The sequence below is a fragment of the Oenanthe melanoleuca genome, chromosome 11 (assembly GCF_029582105.1).
Source record: "Oenanthe melanoleuca isolate GR-GAL-2019-014 chromosome 11, OMel1.0, whole genome shotgun sequence".
Lineage (NCBI taxonomy): Eukaryota > Metazoa > Chordata > Aves > Passeriformes > Muscicapidae > Oenanthe > Oenanthe melanoleuca.
The window spans coordinates 13,980,901-14,000,412 of NC_079345.1; the positions used below are offsets into that span (position 1 = coordinate 13,980,901).

Here is a 19,512-nt window from a genome sequence, read left to right on the forward strand (position 1 = left end):
GCCGGCATCCACCGGGGCCACCGGGTCCATCGGGTGCACCGGGTCCATTGGATCCATCGGATCCAGCGGGGCCACCGGGTCCGTCGGAACCAGCGGGTCCAGCGGATCCAGCGGGTCCAGCGGGTGCACCGGCCGGGCGGGGAGAGGCGGGCTCGGTGCCGACGCCTCCGCCGCGCAGCGGCAGAGCCCGCGACGGGCGCACGGCGGGCGCTGCCCGGGCACAGGAGGGGAGGGGAGGAGGGGAGGGAAGGGAAGGGGAGGCTCGTCCCCGCTGCCGCCGCCTCGTCCCCGCTGCCGCCGCCTCGCTGGACCTCGCGGCGAGCTCCGGGCGCGGAGCGCTCCGTGGGATGGGGCTCGGCGAGGCGCCCGGCGCCGCCTGCTCGCTGTCGGGCTGCGGGAGCCCCCGGGCAGCGCAGGGCAGCTGAATCCCGCCCGCGGCGGAGCCAAGGAGCGGGACGCGATCTATTGCTGCATTCCCAGAAACGTCGCTTCCACCTGCGAGCGAGTGTGAGCAGCCGGCTGTGGATTTTATATTTGCTTCTCCGCAAAACCGAGGTTAGCCGGGAGGCTTTGGCTTTTTGGGAAGGAGCCGTCCCCGGTCCGCTGTGTGCGATGGATTGAGGCGTGCCCGGCTGCGCCCCCAGCCAGGTCCCCGCCCGCAGCCCACATAGATGCGATGGAAAGTCGGGGGCTGTTCTGCACCCTTTGTTACCTGATGTTCAACGCTCCTCTGCTGTTCATCGTCACCGGTGAGTAGGAAACTTCGGCCTCTTCCCGCGGCGACGCGCCGCTCCGGGCACAAGTTGCGTGCGGGAGTCTGCGGGGCCGTCGGGGCTGCGGGGCCGCCGGTGCGCACCGAGCCGCAGCCGCCGCCAGGCCCGGCCTCCCGGGCGCGTTCCGGGGCTGGGGGCAGGGAGCTGCCCTGCCCGGCTCCGGCAGAACAAGGTGGCACTGTTGGGCCGCAGCTGCCGGCGGCGCAGCGGAACGGAGCGGGCGCGGCGGGCGCGCAGCCCGGGACAGTCCCCGCGCCGCTCGGCGGGAGGGGACGGGGGGGCACTGGTAGCCCTAGATCAAACCGGGGGCTTCCTTAGAAGGACCAGGGGGTTTTAAAGTCCTCTGCAAACTTTCCACTGAAGCCGGGGCTGCAGCGTGACGGGGGCCGGTTCAGCCCTGCCCCGGGTGCACAGTCCTGGATGCTCTGTGGTACCCGGGCTCCAGGAAACCTGTGTCGCGGTCAGCGCTTAGCTCTTGAGCTGAAGCAGCTCACGTTAGACTGAGAAGGACTGATCTTGTCTTTTAATCTCTCTCGTTAACCAGCCCTTGTAACTCTATCTTCCCCTGCCAGCTACCTTTACTGAAGTTCCCAAAGATGTGACTGTTAGGGAGGGAGACGATATTGAGATGCCTTGTGCTTTCCGAGCCAGCGGATCCACCTCTTACTCCTTGGAAATCCAGTGGTGGTACCTTAAAGAACCAGCCAGAGAATTTGCACACGAATTAGCCATCAGTGTCCCCGGCAGCAGGAGCAAGGTAATACATTGCTATGGAGATATACATCTTCATCAAATGTAACATGCTTAGGCAGTGATCAGAATAAACTCAGCATTCCCAGAGTGCTTCCTCTGCCCAGTGCCAGCCACCAGCAGGAAAGATCAGTGTGCCCAGGCCCTCTGAGGAATGCAGGAGTACCAGGCATGCACTTCATGTCAGGAAAAAACATCAGTGCTTTAAGGACTGTAAACAGAAAATGATAAATGTTCCACTGCAAAATCAGCAATGAGGTCCCAAGAAAAGCTGCAGTATGAAGTGTGGACAAGTAGAAACCAGTGCTTCTGTGGACTGAGCTAGGAATCACTGTAAAAGGTGGGAGAGCCTGTATTTACTGATAGTGCAGAGAAAGGCTCAAGGGATACACCTCTCTGTTGGTACATTAACGTGGTATCAGTCTGCATCTACAAACACACAGTTACTTGTACACGTCCACACTAGTGTCCATATCTGAAGCTCAGCAAGATGTTTTCAGTCAGATGTGGCAATTAAAATGCATGAGGCAGAGTTAAATCTTATGTGCCTTTTCCCCTCCCCCTAGGAAGCTGCTTGGTGTAAGGATAGGCTTTAGTCTAAATTTTTCAGCTGCATTTCCCCAGCATGAGCCAGTTCGTTCTACACCCTCCCCACCAGAGCAAAGACAACTTGCAGGTGCCGAACGGGGCTGTACAAGGAGTGGGGTAAAGCAGGACTTGAGGCTGTGCTGCCCTACTGTGCAGGACATGCCATCCTCTCCAGCCCCTGTCCCCTGTGCCAGCAGGGTGGCCCGCAGCAGCCTCTGTGCCCGTGCCAGCTCCCCTCTCTGTGGCACGCTTGTTTTCCTGCAGAGCTCAAATAGAGATGCAAAGCATATAGACACTGAGCTAATGTGATGCCGCCTAGCTGGGGAAAGTGTAAGTCAGTTGTCAGACTGGGAAATAAATCGCTTGGATTTAAATGTCTTCTTTAACCTTATATAAAAACTGTGAGCTGCTTTTACAATAAATGATGACAGAGCAAGCCTGGAGAATGATGACCATCTCCCTGAGAGGCGTATCAGTGAGGTCTGAGGCATCACTTAGGTTTACAGTGGTTGGCTGGAGACAAAAACATAACCAAATATGAAACCTGCTGCGTGATACCTGCTCCCAGGGTGTTTCAGGACTGAACTCTGCCCTGAGCCATGCAGCATCCAGTTTGCCCTAGCCCTTCACTGCCGTGCTGCTGGTAGAGCGTCTTCCCCAGTGTTTGTCAGTGACTGTGAGCAGCAGAGCATGCAACAAGCATTTCTTTGGCTGCTATTCACACCCTTGGGGAAGGCAGCGCTTCTGTGGGGCAGCATGGGAACTTTACCAAAACAGTCCCCCCGGCTGAGCACGGGTTTGCTGCCTTCCCCATCCCCCGGGGGACTGCCCTGGGCCACACGGGCTGTGCGAATGGCAAGAGGAGAAAGTTACATCTATCCTCGTCCTGTCCTTCCGCTGGGGTGGAAATATGAGCATCCTGTTGGTGTGCTGGCAGCACTGAGTCTAATTGCCCTTTTTTTCTGTTCTTTTAGGTAGCAAATAAGGATGCAACCAAAATCAGCGTAAGTGCCGCTCGAGCTGGGTGCACACCCCTCCTCCCACGCTCGTGGGATTTAGTGCATGCCCCCCTCACTTCCTGACACACGAACGCAGCTGGTCGCACTGGCAGCCGCTCCTGCAGCACGGCGGGAGTGTGGCACGTTTCCCCTCCTCTCCGTGCCGTGGCTCAAGACGTTGTTACCATCTGTTGCTGGTTTTGCAGTCACGTCTCATTCCTTGCAAATCCAGAGGAGGTGACGCTTGCCTTACAGCCCTTCCTGAGCCACGCTGTTAAAGCATTGTGGGCCAAACCAGAAGAGAATCTCGCTTTTCTCCCCAGCCTCCTGCAGCCCCAGTCGCCTGAGGCGAACCCCTGTCTGTCTGCCCCTTTCCCTTCGGCGCGGCCGTGTCTGAGCCCAGGGCAGCTCCTGCAGCCGGAGCGGGCTGAGCCCGGCCGGGCTGGGCTCGCTGCAGCCGGGAGACTCGGGGAGTCCGTGAGGGCTGGGGGCAGCCCGAGCCTGGGACCTGGGACCGGCCGGGGGCGAGAGAACACCCGCGGGGTTGGTGGCAGAGCTGGTGACAGCTGGGAGGTGGCGTGGGGACTATGGGGACAGGGCTGGTTCTGGATAGCCCGAGAGGTAGGGTTTTAGCTGGGCTCGGTGTCCGCCGGTCTGGGGGAATCGGCCCCGGTCCGTGCTCCCGGCGGCAGAGCCAGGGGCAGGGCCGCAGGGCAGGCCCCGCCGCCGCTGAGCCGTGCCGGCCGTGCTCTCTCTTGCAGACGGTCCGCGTCCAGGGCAATGACATCTCGCACCGGCTGCGCCTGTCGGGCGTGCGGCGGCAGGACGAGGGCGTCTACCAGTGCCGCGTGTCGGACTACAGCGACGACGAGACGCAGGAGCACAAGGCCCAGGCGCTGCTGCGCGTCCTGTCGCGCCTGGCCCCGCCCGACGTGCAGGCGGCCGAGGCCGTGTCGCACATGCAGAGCGGGGCGGCCCCGCGCCGCCACGGCCCCGCCGCCCGCCCCACGGCCCCGCCCGGGCCCGCCAAGCGCCCGCCGCCGCCGCCGGCCCCCGCCCCGGCCGGCACCGCCACCGCCACAGCCACCGCCGCCTCGACGGCCGCCGCCGCCGCCTCGGGCTCGCCGCCGCCCGGGCAGGCCGCCATCCTCCGGCAGCAGCACGGGTCAGGTACGGGGCGGGAGGGCCTGAGCCGCTCCTCGGGCCGGGCGCTGGGACCCCTCTGCCGCGGGGGGACGGTCGCTGCCGCGCCGAAACTGAGGGATCGCGCCCCAGGCTGCTGCAGAGTGTGCTCAGGCTGTCCCAAAGGCCAGCGGTGCCCTGCCTGCTGGACGGGAGTGAGCACAGGGCTGGGTGCAGGTCCGAGTGCAGGCTGGCACCTGCATCCCTTTGGGAGGTGCGGTGAGAGCCCCACGTTCAGAACCCCCTCGCAGCTTTTTGGGTGCAGGGTTTGAAACAGCAGCTGCAGCCTCAGGTGAGCGAAACGCCCTGGCTGTTCTGCAGAGAGTTTAGATTTGCAGAGAATTTAGATCAGCTTACAGGGCTGGGGGTCCCAGGCAGACGCGAGGCCTGTGCAGAGCAGGATGCAGATTCAGAAGGGAAATGTCAATTGCTGTGTAATGAGCTCCACATCTGAATTAATGGCAAGATAAGAATTGGAGATACACTGCTCTATAATGTTTTCCAAATGTAAACATCATGCTAATACTGAGTGCCTATCAGTTAATACTGTATTAAGTTATTAATGCCACATTACCATATTGTGGTTTGCCAGAGAAGGCAGTTATAAACCTTTATTTATCCAATGACAGGAATGTCTGGGACGAAGAATATAGTACTAAATCTGCATTGCAAAAGTGTTTCAAGCTTCAGAGGTGTGGTGCTGCTCTGGCTGGGCTTCAGCACCTCTTTCAGCCACTGTCACTTAGCTAATGTTGAACAAACATCCCTGCCAAGTTGTCTGTGGAAGAAGGGAAACAATTTTGTGCCACTGACTGTGCAGGGAAGGCCCTGAGCTCCCCTCTCTGTTGAGTCTCTGCTGACGCAGATTCATGATCTTCACGCAGGGAAGTTCACACTTCTTCCTGGTACCTCTTCACACTTTCTGGCCAAACAGTTGCAGGTTTTGGCTCACACTAATGGAAATCATTTCTATCTGGGTCACTGTGACCTGCTGGTGCTTTACAGGTACTGTGTTTTATCTGGCTACTACCTTTTCCTGTTTTATGAATAATTTAGTTTCTGTCTTCTCTAACATGTGAAAGTTAGATTTTACGCCTTATCATTCCCAAGACTAAGCTGGTTTTTCATTGGTGTCTAGTGGAAGAGAAGGAGACAGTTCTTGAGATCTAACTACAGGTGTTTGTGACCATTTAAAGTTCATTTTGCTTTTGCTGAATCCACTGACCCCAAGAAATTAAGCCAGACATTGTAATGGTCATGATCTATCATTTTTTTTGTTTGGAAAGATTTGCTTTCCTCCTGGGACCCCCAGGCTAGGGGTTGTTGTCATGTTTCCTCTCCACTCCATGACTGTGTAAATATTGCAGTATTTTCCATGCTGACAGTAGAGGCTGGGTTTAGGACTTGCAGCACTGTGCACCCTGCCTGCTGAACCCAGAGCTCATGTGGTGCACATGAACTAAAACCAGGACAGTGGAAGTGCAGTGGGCTCAGTTCCACATTGACAGATGGATGGGAGCATGTGCAGCCAAGACAGCATGTCACATATGCCTGTTAGGGCAAGACCTCCTGCCCAGATCAGCTAAACTGCTGTCTGTCCTGATTTTTTACATGTCTGTGCTTTGGGATGTGGCACTTCTGCATCATTTCTAGGCTGCATTAAATTCTGAAAATAAACTGGTGGCATTATGGCTAGCAGTGGAGGTAATAGAATGATTTAAATCAGTGAAAAAGGTAGCAGAATACAAAAAAATATCTAGTGGGGGTCTCCAGGTGGAGGCTGATGCTGAGAGCTACAAAACTAGCTAAACCATAATTTGGTGCTGTGAGCTCCCTGCTGGGCACGTTGGTCTCTGTGAACAGTGCCACTCTGTGGCAGCTCCAGTGCTGGAGAAAGCCAAGTCAGACTGTTCCTATACTGACTTAGTGAGGTGTAAACCAGCTTTTGTCCCATAAGAGGGAGGTAATTCATTGTGTATTTTGGTATGGTCCTCTTGCAGAAATAATGCCTTTTTACTCTGCTTGCATCAAGATCTTACTGAATAACAGGCTTCTCCCTGGTTTGTTGTAATTTCTGTACCTATGGTAGTTTGGAGCTGCCTGTAATTATGAATCAGTAGAACATCAATCACAGCATGGCTTAGGAGATCTGCAGCTGAGGGACTTCACCCTCAAAAGTTCCTGATTCTTGTGCTTTCTGGACCAGAACTGTCTGAGTCTTGTTACCATGAGATGTCTCTTTGGTTGCTTCTGTGAAGCAGCTCAGTCCCCATCTCCTGGGTATTTTAGAAAGACTCTCTGGGCCAGAGATTTGGTCTGAAGCAGAGGGACAGCTTGGTGTAGAGGCAAGGAGTCTTCCCTAGACATGAACATTGCATAGAGACCTGGATAAAACACTGACATGGCAGTCAGTGTGATGAGGGCTTGCAGGAGTATCACCTGCTTTAGTGAGAAAGGGAAGACTGGGGTCACCCAGTCAGGTTGGATGAGCACTAAACTTTATTCCAAAATAAGAAAGTCCTAAAAGAAAATGACATCTTAGACCTTCTGCGTTTCCCATTTGTATGTTGAAGTGGTGTTCTTTAGAGTGTGCCAGGTACAATAATTACTGTTCTCCATAAAGAATGCAGTTGGTTTGTAGGAAATTTGGTTTTTCCCTTTTATTTACTTCTGGGAAGTGGAAACCCTGTTTCCAGTGCACCCCCCGAGGTGGTGTCATAACTGGTTTCCCCCACAGTAGGGCCAGCAAATCCAACTAAATCTTTGTTCACGTGGTGTTTGAGACTGCAGGACCTAACCTTGTGTTGCTGTGTGAGTTATACCTGCATAGCAGCATAATGCACATGCTTCATTATCCTGTTCTGAGCTCTGTAACACACATAAGTACTTGCACCAAATCTGTGTGGAATAATTGAATAGTCTAATACATTTAAAGTATTTAGCATTTCTAAGTCTTTTCATTGTACACAGGGATATTTCCACTGTATAAAAGCAGAAATGTGGTTGAATAATGGATTTGCTATCAGTGATTAAGAAACATGCTCATTTAAGACACTGGAGAGCTCTGCCTAAGAGTGTGGCACTAGCTAGTGTCCTGCATGAATTGGCCTCTAATCCTATTTTCCTTGCAATAGAAATCTTCCCAATGTTTTCAGTGTAGTAAGAGAGGGCCTCTATGTTCTTGAATTCCAATAAACATGATTATAGATCAAATGCTACATTGGGATGTGCCTCCAGGGCTCTTGTTGACTTCAACTGCTGCCCCAGTCATGCACCATGGAAAAGTGTGATTCTTTACATCTTCTAAGTGAACTGAAACATGAATTTATTGGGATACATGTGTCTGTTACTGAGATTATCTATAGAGCAGAGAGTCTCATCTGACAAACTAGGTATAAATAAAAAATCCATTGTTTTAGACATCATCAGAAATGGTATTTGGCAGAAGTTTGTGTCAGCATTATGGTATATAAAGCAATAGATCCATATAACTGAAAAATTTACCAATATGCCACAAATATTATCTACTTAAACAGAATTTTATCTGTGATGTTTGAACTACCATATAAAAACTTGGTGCTGTGGTCTCATGAATCAGAAAGTTTACTTACTGCTTGTCTGCCAGCAAGGTGAACTGAAGTGGAAACCTAGAAAATGGGATTTGGGCTGTGATGAGACAAAGATCTGCTGGCAAGACCATTTTTAACACTATCAGAGAAGCAGTCATCCATGTGGTTCTAAATGAAATTATATTGAGCTCTTAGTTTAAATGCTTGTACACAAATGAAATGTTACACTGTAGGAAAAAAAATTGGGGTGAGCAAGTGAAAATGTTCAGATTTGTTTCTATTTGGAAGTGCTTCTGGTTTTTGCAGGGCAGAGTAGGGGGCATGCAGGAGCATCACTGAGTGAAACACACAGTATCTCTGTCTCAGGAAATTTGAAGTCAAAGTGTTTGAGAGATAAATGGCACAAGAACAATAACTGACTTTGTTGAGTTGTGTGACAGCTGTGAAATTAAATATGAAAACTTAATTTCAGGTCTTCTAAATTTAAGTCCAGTGCCTTAGTAGTGAGACTAACTTTGTCATCTGATGGTGAAGTAATAAACAAGGATCTTCATCCTGACCTCCTGGGAGGGAAATTGACTGTATTATATCCTACCAAATGGTCTCCAAAATGAGTGTCTGTGTATTGGCTTGGGGGCAATTTTTAGCTTAACTTCTGAGCAGAATGTAGATCAGACACTGCAGCTTCCAAATTCCCTTTTATTTGTTTGATCTCTAGTCTCAAAGCTCAGAAGTGAGAGCTTTAAATAAAATAAACAAAGAAGGGAGTGTGAAACAAGAAGCTCTAGCAGGGTCACAGGCTGGTGTGTTATGAGTAGATGGAGTGGTCATTGCAAGGAAGAACATAAATCTTCACTCCACACCTGTCCCTCCCCTCCTCAAAGCCTTTTATGTCTGAGGCAGGAGCTCTGCTGCTGGGCTGCTTGGCCAAGGTAAAGCAGCAGGTGCCAGTGCTGCAGCCCTGTGCCCGTGGTGCTCAGCACAGCAGGAGGCCGTGGCTGGAAGCAAGAGGTCTGTCTGCAGCTTAGAGACAGCACAGAAGGAGCTGAGTGTTTCACTGAGCGTGCAGAGCTGTGGCTGGTTTGGGGGACTCTGTTTGGAGGGGCTGTGGGTGGGTTTGGACTAACTTAGGGTAGGAGTTTGAGTTGAGGGCTCTCCTGGCTTTGTCAGAGCTTGAATGACTCTGCTAGTTTGAGACACAGCCTGTGGAGCTCGTTTGTGTTTGATAGATGAACATTACATGAAATAGCAAGGAAGGAAAGTCTGTGAGGCTGCTCAGCTCAGGCTCCCTGCCTTCCCCACTCAGTAATGTCTGTCTGCTTCACTCCCCTGTGCTTTTTATGAGACCATGTGTGAGCTCAATTCTGTTGTTACTTGTAGTTAAATGCAACCTGGGTCACATCACATTTTCCTTTACATTAAATAAAGTAGCAAGACAAAGGCCATAACTGAATTATAAGTCTGACCTCCTAAATGTCACTGGATAATAAACATGCAAAAAGAATTCTCATTAAATACACATCACTAGCACTTTAATATCTAGGCAAATTAGACTGCTTTGGGGACAAGTGAGGTCAAATATCTTCTTTTGTGTCTGTGTAATATGGATTAATTCTCGAACTGGACAAAAGCACTAACTGCTGTACTGTGTCACCTCATTATCTAGGGCAGAAACAAGCTGTGCCTGGGTGTTTTTGTACTGTGGAAATGCAATTTATTTGAGTAACCTCCTTTCAGCGGTTCTAGCTTGTTCCCCAGAGGACAGACAAAACTGTACTAACCTATTCTACTCCAGCCTGTTCAGTGCCCTTGAAGAAATCTGAATATTATTTGAATTTCTTTGATATCTTTAAGTTGGAGATGAAAAAATCTTCTAAAAATATTATTAAACCAAATGAAGGGTGTATTCCAGGTCTTTTTAATGAATGTGGAAGCTGCACCTAACACTGGTCTAGATTTCTATATAAGATTGATTCATTAGTGAGTGAAAATTAGAAATTCATGTGAAGAAAGGCTCACTGCACCCACATGTGTTTTTGCATGAGCAAACAGCATTTGGGGCAGGAATATAGCACATATAGTGCTAGTTCTTTATACATTATTTCAATGGATGATTTGCACAAGGGAGTGGTAGTTTGCAGAACCAGCTAACTTTGTATCTTTACGAGAGGCAGTAATTGTTACACACTCCCCAGCTCTGCTATACTGGCACAGCTTTACTGATGTATAAACTAATGCTTGAACTGTGTTGTCGATTTATATAGGTCCCTAACAGTTTCAAACTTAGCAGTTGTGGCAAAAAGAAATGTCCAGCCAGCCTGTGTGGGCTGTAGTTGGACAGCAAACACTAAATAGCCTCTGCCAGGAAATGAATTTTACAGTAGTCCTGTGTAGGTGTTTCTTTTTTACTTAAGAGAGCCTGTCAGGACTGTGCTGGCAATAAAAGGAGGTTGCTTTGGATTTTGATTTAACTTTGCTAAAGCAGTAAGAATGCTGTCAGGCTCACTATTGCTGTTTACTATGTGTTCTTTAAAATTAGATAATGGTAGAGCAGTCCCATATGTCAATAATAAACAGTTCAAGTAGGTTTGTATTGGAAAAAATGGGGTTGTCAGCAGAATGGTATTATTTGTCACAACAGCAGCTAACAACCAAGCACTTTATATTGCTAGGCTGTTATCAGCTGGGAGGCAATTTTATTAGCTGGAAAGAAGAGCAGTTTGGCAGAGCAGCAGTGTGCTCAGCAGAGGGGTCTGTGTGAGCCAGCATGAGGCTGTGTGTGGCTGGAGCAGGAGCTGTGCTCACAGAGCCAGGGACCCCAACATTCCCCACAGTATCTGCTCTCCCCTGCCCCTGGCTGGGAGCAGGGCTGTGCAGGGAGAGGCTGCTGCCTTCCACAGCAGGCACAGCACAGGCAGGTCACTCATGGGCATCTTCTTCTACATCTGTTTTGTTACCATGCTGCTGGAGGTGTTCAGCAGATGTGGGAATGCATCACCTCAGGACATGGGTTAGTGGTAAGGTAGACAGTGTGGTGGTGCTGAGCTGGTGGCTGGGCTTGCTGATCTTAGAGCTCTTTCCAGCCTCTGTGATTCTAAAGGTAAAATTCACCAAAGTGACATAATTAGAAATAGTTTGCCACTTTATAATTTTTAAAATTGGCTTGTTAATCTGAATCCTTCTCAGGCTGAGGAGATGAGATTTCACATGTACAGAGGATATTGAGGAATATCCCATCTCCACAGTTTTGTCAAATAAACCCTTGCTACCTCATTGTGCAAAGCTTGGCCTCCCTTACATCTAGGGCACAGCAGAGTCTTTAGTTAACTAACATCTAGCAAGTATCATTGGAAATGTTTGGAGAGTCTGTATTTTTGGGTCAGTCCCAAAACATCACTGTTTATTATAGCAAAAAGGTGATCCCTTCTTTATGGAAATCATAGGCTCTGCTTTTTTTCAGGCACATGCTCTCAATATAGCCATTTTTCGTGTGGCATCATGTATTCTGCTAATGCACTTACCTCTATTGTTTATGTATGGACAGGATAGGGTTATTTTTCCAAAAAATCCTTAATCTGCACTTGCATCTGCTTAAGTTCAGTAATTCTGATTGGAGTGATAATTGCAACTACATGGGCAGCTTGCTACTAATCCTGATCAAGTCAAAAATTCTCTTACCAGTGTCATTGTCTTTATTTCAGGGTTGCAAATATTTACAATTTGTATCAATTACAGAATGTGAAACCTGTGGTTCAGTCCAGTGGGACTCATGTTGTCAGTTTTTTCATAAAGTTCCAGCCTATGGAATTGTGTGACCATATCTAGCTTGCCTGCTTTTCTGAAACTTGACTTTTTAGTCCTCCTACTTATAATGAAAAACCTGAGAGTATGCCTGAAAGCAGCTCCCAGTATTCTTCATTGCCTTGTGATCTGGGCAGTTTGAGTTGTGCTTTTGCTACTTGTGATGGATATACTCTGCAATTGCTCACACAGTAGGACAGAAGAAGGAAGTGTAGGACTGGCTGCTTATTTACCACTAATGCAGTTGCTTATTTTTCTCTGTATTTTAGTTTGGAATTCATTTTCCACCAAATTTCAGTACAAAGAATTTTGTATCTCTTGTTATTCAGCTTTTAAGGAATGAGTTAATGGTTCTTGGTTTTGATAATTTTAGATCATGGAACTGCTGAAAATTTTGGAAATTAAAACAAATTCATAGTTGCATGGTTTGAGTGTCTTAATAAGATGTTTGGCGAGGAGAGATCATCTTTCCAATACCAAAGGAGAAATCTCTTTATGTGAGGGTGATACAAAAGAGACCAGCTGCAGGTCTTAAAAGAGGAAAGTTACTGGCTTATTTAAATGCAAACCAATAGAAAGTATTTAGACTGTACAGTCTATATAGAATGAATTACTCAAGCATTCAGGATGCATTTCTATTCTCCATTGACACCATCTAGAGCAGTGTTGCCTTTTGAAGCTTGTTATAAATTACTCCTGGTGTTGTCTTGAAGTTACTCTTTAATTTATCCTGGATTTCTGGGGTGGTTGAGGGGTTTGTTTGGCTCTCTCCAGTGCAGAAGAGCAGCCCCTGAAGGGCCTGGCTCCCTCAGCTCAACTACTGCCCTTCTAGGCTGTCTGTGGGCATAGAGGTGTTCACAGGCACCTGTAGTGTCTGAAGAAGCAGAGGGAGGCTTTGGTAAAAGTGCTGATTGTTCTGTACACTTTTGGCTACCATAGAAGGGAAATGGGGATATTGAGGGAAAATACTTCCCATATTGTGTTACTCCTATTTCTTGTAACTTTAGTGGGAGATGTTTTTTTGCCAGTCTTTTGGCAATGAAACTGCATATTTCTCTGGGAACTTAACAAACAGAAAGATTTCTTTATAAAGATAGAAGTATTTCTTGCTCCAGAGCAGATATGCATTTCCCTACATTCATCAGATCTTCTAGCTAACAGCTCCTCTGTTTGTGATAGCTGTGGTTTTAATACAAAAGTGTTGTGCCTTGCAGAGCTGCAGCAGCTGTGGAATGGCTCATATCAATTGTCCATTTAATCCTGCACCTCATGTCTGATGATGTCCTTACAATCCAGGAGAGGGAAGAGCCTCTGTAGAGGATAAGAGAGCACTTGGCTGCTCTGTGTACCATGAGCATGTTTGGCAGGGATTGTCAGCACTAACGTTTTAAGGAAAATTTGGCCTTAAAGAGTCTCGGTTAAAATGAGCTCTGTTGAGATCAAAATCCACCTCAGTAGTTGCAGGTGTGTCAAGAAACTCATCCCAAACTCCTCTGCCAGTTCCTGTGTCCGTCCTGTCCCACAGGCACTCACACATTGACTTCCAGCAGGGCACTGCAGTGCTTCAGAAAATCAATACTGCAGAAGGAGCATTTCTCTTCTCTTAGCTTCTCATCAGAACCAAACTTTTATTTCTGCATCATTTCCTTGCATGACTACCTCCTCTCCCATCACCATCCAAATTATTAGTTTTTTAATCTGTAGCCTTCCTGCTACTATGCTAAAACTTCAACCACTAAAACACTAGTTTTCTGTCTTAGGTGAGCTTTTTGAATTGTCACGTCAGGAACAGTCAAAATTAAGGACCAAGCTGCTACAAGGAATTGGCTTTTTCTCAAATGCACATTTTATTGTTCTACCTATTCAGGAATTTTGCACTATGCTGCCATGTATGCAGCTTCTGTAGAGTTATCAAGCCTTAAATTCTGCCTCACTTCATTGTTTTCAGGTGAATTTAGCCCAGCTTGTAGATAGATACAGGTGTGGGCAAGTAAAACACGTTCGTTTCAGAACTGCTAAATACTCCAAATGCAAATGCAATCTTATTTGAAATATTAAAACATGTTGAGTTTCCAAAATGAGGTCAGGAGAGGCTTTCAGTTACTCTTGTAATGTGAGGTTTTGGCATTTCACCTCTAAATATAAGCCTGAATATTGCAGTGGATATTTTGAGAGAGAAGGTAGAGAAACAGTGAAACTCAGGTGTATTTGAGAAGACCTAAAATGATGACAGTTTTACCAAACTGTGGTCAGTGTCTGCTGGCTAGTAAAATTGCTTTCAGGAGAGTTTGAGGCTCTGGTGTGGATAAGGAAAGTGAAATGTGGGCATGATCATGAAGGGTGTGGAGGGCAATGCTAATAGTTTCACCTGGCTGTGTGAGGTTTACTCCTGACCTTAAAAACCTTGATGTCCTGAATGAAGAAACAAAGCAGAATCACAGGCTTCTACCTGCATGGTTGTGTAGAAATAAAAACATATGCTGACTTCTGTGAGGCATTTTGTTGAGATGAGTTATGGAAAGCTGTTCCAAAACTCAGTGCATCATAAATAAAAACTGTAGCGGATAGAAAACTAATTTTGTCATCATGCCTTCTAGGCAGGTTCAGTGGCGAGCAGATCCCATGCAGTTGCTCATAAATATGTGGGAAGTCACCACTGCTGAAATTAGCTACAGCAAAAGGCAGCTGAGGAGCTGTTTCTGGTTGTGCCTGGGCAGGATGATCCACAGCCTGCCAAAAGCCAGCAGCAATGGGGACACCATAGCCCAGTGTTTTATTTTACCAATACTTCTCTGAGCAGCACCTCCTCCTGTTCCACACAGTGCTCTAGGGTTGAGCTGGGGGGGTCTGCTAAAGTCAGCAGGCTCTGCATTCACTCCTGCACAGCATCCTGGAGAATTAGCTCTTGGGGAGGAGTGGGAAGTGTAAGGCATTGGGTATAAAAAAAAAAAAAAAAAAAAAAAATTAAAAAATTAAAAAGCAAAAATGCAGTGTGTGGATTATGCTGGAAGTACTTAAGAGTAAAGGGTGTAGACAGTTTGTAAGATCTTGTCTCAAAGTGTGTTATAGTTCTAATGGGGTGTAGCTCATTATCTCTTTGGTTCAGTAAGTGTATAGTGACTTTTGTAATTTCAATTAAAAACTTCTAAGAAGCTCTTAGGTCTGAAGTTGGGTAAATTCCCTTCAATTCAGTGCAAGTGCTCGAAATGTATGTCAGTGAGTGAGAATCTGTTTTATCTAGGAGGTTATTGCTTGTAATGATCCTTGACCAACAACCCATGTAAAACTCCATTTCTTCCCATGGATACCAGAACAAGAGCATGTATCAAGCACAGTCTAAAGTTTCTGGACTGAGAGAATAATCAATCTATGTGGTCAGTTTGGTCCCTTGCCTCTTAATGAAATGCAAGGTTTGAGGGCTTTAATTGGGCATTGTTCTGTAAGGAAATAGGCCAAGGCTAACAGGTCACTGCACAAAAGGCAGAGCAGAGAAATGTCTCGTGGCACTGCCAACCAGCTCCATCATCAATAGGCACTCAGATTTTAGGTGTTATCTCATCTTTCAAGGAAAATAGGCTACTGATGTCTTTCAGCTTTTTATTATATGGGCCACTGCATTTTACCACCATCTCAGAAAGAGACATCAAAGGACTTTTCAGATTCTTTCTAGTAAGAAAAATAGGTGACTGCTGGAAACTGTGGGTTTTGACCACTGGTTAAATATAGGATGTAAAAGAATTATCCCATTTTTTCTGGGTGTCACAAGTCACTTTGTTAATTAATGTTTGTTTTCAATTGAACTGTTTTAAGTCAAACTGTGATTAATTCTGGCATTAAAAAAAATTATTAAACAGAAAATTGCAGTAAAACACTATTATGTCATAAATTGCAAAGAAGGATGAATGATGCCAGAGAGCAATTCACCATACACAGAGAGAACAATTTTTTCTTGTTCTGCATGGTGGTAGACTTTCCCTTTTGGCCACGAGCATATAAATATTTTAAAAGCAAAGTTGTAAGTCTGTGTAATGATAAATAAGCTTGCAATAACAGAACATCAAATGAATATTCAAAATATCAGTGAAATGTTTTCTCACAAGCATCTATAGTTTGCAAGTAACTGTGCACTCCTGATTTAGGGTGTCTGGATAAGAACCCTCTGTTCTCACACCTGGGTCAGTCATGTGTCCAGATCCTCTTGCTCAAGCTCACATTTTGTTTGTTTACATCTATAGATGTAGCAATTTATTAATTAAAAGTCAAGACTTCCACTACTGCAGTAACAGCAGAACTGAGGACACTAAGTTCAGTTGGTTTATAATCGATGATTCAGTTTAACTTATCAGGGAGAAAATACTGGAAATTATTTTTCTGGTCTGCTTATATTTAGAGGGAGGAGAATTCTGTGTGTCCAATACTGCCTGAAGTCTTAGAGCAGGACAACACTGAGTCAGTATGAAAAAATAAGTTTGTATGTGGTGCTCATTAAGAATAATTGCTTTCAAATAATATTTTTTAAATATGCTTCATTTAACTGCTGAGATTCTGTTAACAGTCTGAATTCACATTCTGCCATCAGAGAAGACAGAGAATATAGGTTAAAGACAACAGTAGTTTCTACAGAAGGAAAAGACAAAAAGTGCACTGTTGAATTCACACTTTTGCATTGAAATTTAAACTAAAACTAGTACATAAAGGTAAAACCAACACAGGAATGATTTTGGTAAGCAGCATGCAGGTGCTGCAAGGAGTTGTGACTAATACTGCTTTCCCTTCAAAGCAGAAGTGATGCTAAGCTGGTGTTCTGGCAGCCCTTCAGCACCATGGCTGTAAGAGCACTTGAGCTTCAAGAGCCCATTTCTCCAGGTTGAGTTTCTCAGGGTTTCCAGGGGAATTCCCCCTCACAGAAGCACATCTTGCTGTCTGAGTAACTGGCAGCATCTCAGACTCCAGTCCTGCTCATTGAAAGAACGAGTTCAGCCCTAGCAGGGAAAGAGTGGGTTCTCAGCACCCTCAGGATTGAGTATAAATATCCCAGGCCAGCTCTTCCCTGTAGTGCTGGGCAGGTGTGGAATTGGCACAGATTTGGCACCACTGAGCTGTGTGCAGCTGCCAGGAGTGTTGGCTGCTGCCAGGCTGCCCCTGCCCTCCCCAGGCTCAGGGGACAGTGACAGCACCTGGGGACTGTCCTGGGCTGGCCTTCCTGCAGCTGTGCCATGTCCCCAAAGAGAGGACTTCCTGCTCACACTTTTAGTGTCTTTTTGCAATGAGTTGCAACTAACTCTTTTAGCTGCTGGAGTAAATTGTGTTTGTTAATGATTTTTCAACTTTCAAAACAAAAATCCTATATTCATCTTAATACCTTGCTGTTGCTTAGCAGTCCTTAGCACATGTCTGTGCATGCAGGGATTTAATTAAAACCTTAATAACTAAGTAATCACCACACTGTCTGGGTGTCTGTGAGATAGCACTGTGGGGACATTTCTTGAGTTCCTCAATTGCACACCACATTGCTATGTACTATTTTTGATGCTGGGTAATCGTACTCCAGCATTGCTAGGGAGGTGTTTAGAGATTACAAGGCAGCTGGAGCAGCGAGCCCAAGAGCAGTGCTTTGCTCAGGCACTGTTTGAGGCATTTCCTTTGATCATGGGAGACACTCACGTCCTAGAGACCAAGACTGAAGTATTCACATTACAGTGCCTGAAATGAGTTTTCTAAACAGAAGTGCCCTGATTACTTTTCCAGAGATACTAAACACAGAAAACTTACTTTTAAACTTCTCATGCTTTTCAAAGTGTCTCTCATGGTCTAGGTAGCAGTCAGGGTTTTGGGCATTGATTACTTCTGTAGGTTGGGTATTCTGCAGAGAGGAGGTCTCTCCCCAGGTGCCCCTCTGCCCTTCAGCTGCAGGGCAAATTCCCCCTGGGCTCCTGCTTTTGCATGGCAATGTCCCACATCCATCTGTCCTGTGCTGGTGGCAGCTGCACATACTGGTCCTCTCATGGCTCAGGAAGGTGTCCCTGGGGGCATTTGGGCAGCTGCAGTGGCCCAGCCTGGCCTTGCACGGGCTGAGCTGGGCTCAGGGAGCGCCAGGCACCCGTGTCCTGCCCTGCAGCAGTGGCTGTACAGGGCTGCAGGGCTGCTCCAGGGAATGGGGCTGGTTTGCCTTTGCCTCACCTCTGCCTTGCCTCTGCCTCTGCCTTTGCTGGCAGCACAGCAGTGACACTGCAGGGGTGGCACAGCCAGAGCCTCGTGCCTGTGTCCTGCTTGGCTGAGCGTGGCCCTCCCATGCCAGGGAGAGGGGCCACACCACAGTCACACAGCAAATACCTTTCTGTATCTTTTCAGCACACGTTGCTGGAAAATAAAAAAGCTGAGGGAGTAGCTGGGTGTGAGTGATGTGGACAGGGACACCTGGGCAGCTCAGCATGGACGTGGCTGCCACTCCTGCTGTGAGCAGTTCCTCAGTTCCTGCCCCGTGAGTTAGCTCATCGCTCTCCTTGGGACACGCTGACGGGAACAGATGTGTTCCACCCCCCACCTCTGTTTTTCTATAGCTCCTGAGCACATTTTTCATTTAAAATTCTGCTCTTTCCTATAAAAGGTAAAGAAGATGTCAAGGGCTTGCTGTTCCCATTCCAAATGAAATGGGTTCATGTCCTGTTAATCAAGAAGTACAGACGCAGCATTTGTCATTTCCCTTTAAAGTAATGGCTGGTTGATACCTGTCATTTCTCAAGAAACTATATACCAGATTATGGTGTATTTATAGAAATCTCAATTGCTGGTAACTTGGCAGAAGCCAAGTTTAGGCATACCATTAGTAACACATAATGAAATGACCTAAGTGGAGTCAGATTTGGGAGGGGGAGGAAAAAGCTATTTGAGTTGGATAGCTTGAGGATGCTGTTTTACTATTAAAATTAAGCTTCTGACCCCTGGCACTGAAGTGATAAAAATGAATCTTCCTGTATTTCTCTTCTGCATTTAATCTTCTATATTGGAAAAGATAAAAAATCAAATCTCCTTCTCTCCCTTGTCTCTTTCTTTTCTAGGTACAGGACCTATTTATGCTACAGACCCACTTCTATACATGTCCCTGTTAATACTGCATAAGCTTGTACATTTATTAGTAAACCACTGATGGACTGCTCCCTCCACTCCTCCTCAGCCAAACAGAAAGGAACCTATTTAATAACAAAACCCTGACAAAGAAATCCCTACTGTTTTAAAGATGGACAGAAAGAGACTGAAAGAAGCATGATAAATTCTACATGGGGGGAAAAACATATTTTTGGGGATGCCACAGAAAATTAAACCACATAGAATAATGCATCTAGTTTCCAGACTACAGTGTAAAGCCCTGCTCTGTGCATGGCACTTATGATTTCTCTATTTTAATGTAATATTTTTTCTTTTCTAAACCTTCCCTCTGACTCTTCATTTTGCACGAACTGTTGAGCAGTTATCTTTATGACAATATGTAAAGATGTTGGGTCAAACCCTTCCTAAGAAAGGAAATATTTTTAGTAGATTATTGTGTTTAGATTTTTTTGGATTTCCTTTTTTCTTTTTTAATTAAATTATTTCTTTTGGAGACATTAAAAAGGTACATCTTACCATAATTAATATTCACTGTCAATAATATTTATTTTTAAATGAAGATTGGAAACAAGGTAAGACATTTGTTTATAAACTGTATTGTATATTGCTGAATAACAGTTGAATAAAAAGATTTTGAAATAAAGTTTTTACAGATGTGTGTGCCTTTCCCTGTGTCCTGAATGTCCCTGAGAAGGCTTGATGGCTGTGTGCCTTCCCTACCTTGTCACAGCACAGAGACTTGAG

At 46.6% G+C, this 19,512-nt stretch overlaps 1 protein-coding gene across 1 annotated transcript; it reads left to right on the forward strand.

The window, feature by feature from the left end:
* Nucleotides 1-267: 267 nt before the first annotated feature.
* VSTM2B (V-set and transmembrane domain containing 2B) lies at nucleotides 268-19,347 on the forward strand. The gene is made up of 5 exons (XM_056500409.1): nucleotides 268-749; nucleotides 1,346-1,530; nucleotides 3,086-3,115; nucleotides 3,871-4,279; nucleotides 18,720-19,347. Exons 1-5 carry the CDS (start codon nucleotides 677-679, stop codon nucleotides 18,806-18,808), a joined length of 786 nt encoding a protein of 261 aa, XP_056356384.1. The 5' UTR covers nucleotides 268-676; the 3' UTR covers nucleotides 18,809-19,347.
* The last annotated feature ends 165 nt before the right edge of the window (nucleotides 19,348-19,512 follow it).